General features: G+C 36.4%; 1 protein-coding gene across 2 annotated transcripts; it reads left to right on the forward strand.

The window, feature by feature from the left end:
• The first annotated feature begins 328 nt into the window (after positions 1–328).
• LOC107783755 (aminomethyltransferase, mitochondrial) lies at positions 329–3,750 on the forward strand. Of its 2 annotated transcripts, none has more exons than XM_016604777.2 (4): positions 329–590; positions 1,444–2,014; positions 2,372–2,490; positions 3,092–3,750. In XM_016604777.2, the coding sequence occupies exons 2-4, from the start codon at positions 1,457–1,459 to the stop codon at positions 3,633–3,635; spliced, it is 1,221 nt and encodes a 406-aa protein (XP_016460263.1). In that variant the 5' UTR covers positions 329–590; positions 1,444–1,456; the 3' UTR covers positions 3,636–3,750. The 2 variants fall into 2 exon arrangements, with proteins under 2 accessions (XP_016460263.1, XP_016460262.1); XM_016604776.2 differs by having other exon boundaries at positions 330–593.
• The last annotated feature ends 884 nt before the right edge of the window (positions 3,751–4,634 follow it).

Below are 4,634 nucleotides of genomic sequence, written 5' to 3' on the forward strand. Positions count from 1 at the left end.
TTGGTGGACTCTTGGTTTACATCAATTTTAAAGCTCATTATAGAATCTAAATAAATCAAAATTATTCAAAGCAAAAGAAAAAAGATTACATTTAATGACTTGACATTTAAATTATTTAGATCGAAACTCTCCATTTAGTAAAACAATGGGACCAAAAGTAGGCGTTAAAAGGTCCCAAACAAACGAAAGAGAAAAGAATAGAGTGTATGAAAAGGCCATCTCAACTCTTGAGAAATTGGAAGTTTGTAATCCTCTACCACCCAAATTCCTACCACTCACTAAAGATGGGTTCTCGATTTGGAACAGAAAACCTCATCCACCCACTCTCACTCTCTCCCACCAACAAATCTCTATTTTTTAATAATATATATGTATATAATAATATTTTTACAAATATAAATATTAGTAATTGTTATATAAATATTAGTAATTGTTTTTCCTTGTTGCCTACCACCAACTCCAAGATTGGTATTTATCGATAAAAAGGCAGCCTCTTTTTTCTCTGCCCATATATAAGTTGCTATGACTGAGCTCTTTTAAGCTCTCAGATTTATCTTCTCCAGAAATAAAAAGATCCAATCTTTTTCAAGGTGGTAAGTGTTCTTTTATCTCTTCATCAACTCTTCTCATGTAATTAACATTCCTTTACTTCTTGAAACACAAGATTGTATCTTTTTATCCTCCATTTTCTCTCTTTCAGCAACCTTAGAGATCTGTCATTCTATGACCTTATAGATGATTGTATTTGAATCTGAACTGGTGAATGCTGACACAATTTACACACTTAATTAATTGTAACTGTTATATGGTTCCCAATCTTTTTTTTTTTTGCATCCTGTTGTGTATATAAAAGAGTCCCTCCTTATTCAAAGACATAAAAGCATTTGACCCTTGAGGATAGTTTTGATCTAGTTAGAATCCCATATCAGGCCAAATTACATAATGAGAGGAAGCTTCTCAACATTTTGGTGTGATTTAGGATGGATAAAGCAGTTAAGAATCATTATTAAGAAAGAGTGGTATTGAGGGTCATTGAATCAAACGGATTAATACATGTACTTGTGAAAGTTTATATACTCTTTAAGCTGCCTGCAATATGATTTTAAGTGGATGGACAGGTTCAAGATCATGATAAATTTTCAAATACCATAGCTTCTTTTAACTTTAGCCTTTGCCATTTAAATGATTCTTGCATGAAGCGTCTCATGATAAGTTTAATTATCATAAACTTAGAAAATTTACATTACTAGAAGATTTATGAGTTGGTTATCATAATACATGTTCTCACTTTCTGCTTATTCTCGTCACTAAGGAGAATGGACTTTTTGATAGTTTCTCAATCTGATTTAGATATTTCTAAATTAGATGGATTAGTTTTTTCCTCGAAACACCTCTCACAGTTTCATAGCCTTAATTTTGATGATTTGTGTATAAACTGCTCAGATTATTTGGAAAGATGAGAGGAGGATTGTGGCAACTTGGGCAATCGATCACAAGGCGTCTGGCTCAGGCTGATAAGAAGACTATTGGTCGCAGATGCTTCGCTTCAGATGCTGATCTCAAAAAGACTGTTCTATACGACTTCCATGTTGTCAATGGGGGCAAGATGGTGCCTTTCGCTGGTTGGAGTATGCCTATCCAGTATAAGGACTCAATTATGGACTCTACAATAAATTGTAGGGAGAACGGTAGCCTCTTTGATGTTGCTCATATGTGTGGCCTAAGCCTCAAGGGGAAAGATGCTATTCCTTTCCTAGAAAAGCTTGTTATTGCTGATGTTGCTGGCCTTGCTCCTGGGACTGGTACTCTCACTGTCTTCACAAATGAGAAGGGAGGTGCAATTGATGATTCGGTGATCACCAAGGTTACAAATGATCACCTCTACCTTGTCGTAAATGCGGGTTGCAGGGACAAGGATCTTGCACACATTGAGGAGCATATGAAATCATTCAAGTCAAAAGGTGGTGATGTTTCATGGCACATCCATGATGAGAGATCACTTTTAGCCCTTCAGGTTAGCTCGCTCTTTCCAACAATTGGTACATGCTAATGTGCTTTATATAAATATGCTTTTGTCATAAATAGGAAGTATAATGTTTATCACATGCTCTGAGATCTGATCAATAGATTGAAAATGGGCACTTTAGTAGAAAAGGATAAGAAAATATGACATCCATCTTCACAGTGGATATAGAATGTCAAATTTCAGGAGAACATTTAAGTGGTTGTACTTTTTTGTTTGCTAATTCCAAGCTCTTAGTAAATTCACTTATCTTAGGAAACTAACAGGAGCTGCATTTCATCGGTACGTTCTTAATTTTATTTTTTGTTGTGATAGTTTTACAGAATTTCTCTTTGCTTCAATTTTCAGGGTCCTCTTGCTGCTCCAGTTCTTCAACATCTGACAAAAGATGATTTGAGCAAGATGTACTTTGGGGAATTCAGGGTTTTGGACATCAATGGGGCATCGTGCTTCCTCACAAGGACAGGGTATGTTTCTTTTCTTGCTTTCCTCTTCAAACTTGAGTGCTGAGTCTGTGCCTGAAAAAAGAAGAAGAAAAAAAAAAACATATTCCTTAAGTTTGATCAACTTCTTAAGAATATTTGAGTTCAAAATCAGAATCTTTTCAGATAAATGAACATATTGTCTGGCAGTTCCTTTATTTAGTGTTAAATAACGGGTTATTTCTTGCTTGTCTGGTTGGTCGAATACCCCTTTGGTATTGCACACTAAATATATAAAGTTGCATCCATAAGGCAACATTTCTTTGTTTCTTGTTACAGTCAAACTTCTCCATAACAACCTCGTTTGTTCCGATATTTCTGGCTACTATAGTGAAGTGTTGTTAAAAAAAACATATATTATAACATAATATAAAAATCGGTTCCAAGAGAAACATGACTTTTATTGTGAATGACCGTTAAATAGGAATGTTGATATAGAGAGGTTTGACTGTATTCAGTGTGCTATTTTCTCTCGATGCAATTATTCCCTGCTTCCTATTACACTTGGCAGTAGTTGATCCTTGCGGAAGTAATCTTGGCTTGAGACAGCCTCTTATCTGATTTCTGTATTTTGGGAGGTTTTCAGGTATACCGGTGAAGATGGATTTGAAATTTCGGTACCTTCAGAAAATGCTGTTGACCTTGCAAAAGCTATTCTGGAGAAATCAGAAGGGAAGGTTCGGTTAACAGGTCTAGGTGCTCGTGACAGTCTTCGGCTTGAGGCTGGTTTGTGCTTATACGGTAATGATATGGAGCAGCACATAACACCTGTAGAAGCAGGGCTGACATGGGCCATAGGGAAGAGAAGAAGGGCAGAAGGAGGTTTCCTTGGTGCTGAGGTAATACTAAAACAAATTGAAGAAGGTCCTAAAATCAGGCGAGTTGGCTTTTTCTCTTCAGGCCCACCCCCTAGAAGTCACAGTGAGATTCAAGATTCAAATGGACAAAATATTGGGGAAATCACCAGTGGTGGTTTTAGCCCTTGTCTTAAGAAGAACATAGCAATGGGATACGTAAAAACGGGTAACCACAAAGCAGGCACCAATGTCAAGATTGTGATTCGAGGGAAGTCCTATGATGGGGCGGTTACCAAGATGCCTTTTGTACCCACCAAGTACTACAAGCCATAATAACTCTTTGTTGCCTCTTAAACTTGTTGATTCCTCTAATTGCTACCTTGTTCTTAATGTTTTTGGTGAAAGCGAACCCTGAATACTTCAATCTACATGTTTCCTCTTTTGCTTATGAGTTCCTTATATTCCAACATGGACCACTTTGATTCTTGCATGATATGTGTATTTTCCCTTTCACCTTCCTCTGGAAGTGTCTTTTAAAATTAGCACTGGGGCATTGATCTCAGTAGATATAGCATGTACATGAATTATATAGTTAGTTTGGCCTCCATTGAGTTGGTCTCCGTCCATTATGCAACTGTTGGCATTTATATCAAATGAAACTCTCCTGTTCTGATGCTACAGTTCTGAATAGGTAATAACATAATGGGAATTGTAAGGCACATTTGTGGCCTTTGTTGTTGATTGGAAACCCTTTCCTTGCTTGGACAGCAGCCTAATAGTCAGGAATATATCATCTGATGACTAGGTAACAACTCTTTCTTTCCTGACAAATGGAACATTTTACTCTTGTATCATTGTTAAGTATCAGAATTCTGAGTTTTGAATAGCATTTCTTCACCACATAGCGTGACCGATTGCCAAGTACCATCTCAATTGCTCGAGATGATGAAAATCCAGAAAGGGAGCCAAGAGACTGATGATTTTTCCAACAATGGTTGGTAAAACTAGACAGTAAAAACAAATTGCTAAAAGCAGATATAAGAAACACTGTAATACCAACTTCATACCTTCAACAAAGGAGGAAATGTACTATGTTTTCATGTAATCATTAAGCTTTCTTATGCTAAAAATTTTGAAGTATCTTTTCAGAGGTATTAACAAAATGGCTATGCACCATACTTGCAATGCCAATATGATGCGCGACCATGGGAGTGATTGCAGCGTCCATATTAACTATATGCCTATATCATGGGGAAGAATCTTTTGTGTTAAATATACAAAAATTTGAGTAATGAGCTTTATATTCTCCTACATGCAAGGAAGAACGTAAGA

The sequence above is a fragment of the Nicotiana tabacum genome, chromosome 3, assembly GCF_000715075.1.
Source record: "Nicotiana tabacum cultivar K326 chromosome 3, ASM71507v2, whole genome shotgun sequence".
In the NCBI taxonomy this organism is placed as follows: Eukaryota; Viridiplantae; Streptophyta; class Magnoliopsida; order Solanales; family Solanaceae; genus Nicotiana; species Nicotiana tabacum.

What these genes read in the sequence shown, in the direction of transcription:
- LOC107783755 (XM_016604777.2), top strand. Translation starts at nt 1,457, where the DNA reads ATGAGAGGAGGATTGTGGCAACTTGGGCAATCGATCACAAGGCGTCTG. An exon ending in GATCACTTTTAGCCCTTCAG is followed by an intron (nt 2,015 to 2,371) that starts GTTAGCTCGCTC and finishes TTCAATTTTCAG; the next exon opens with GGTCCTCTTGCTGCTCCAGT. An exon ending in TGCTTCCTCACAAGGACAGG is followed by an intron (nt 2,491 to 3,091) that starts GTATGTTTCTTT and finishes GGAGGTTTTCAG; the next exon opens with GTATACCGGTGAAGATGGAT.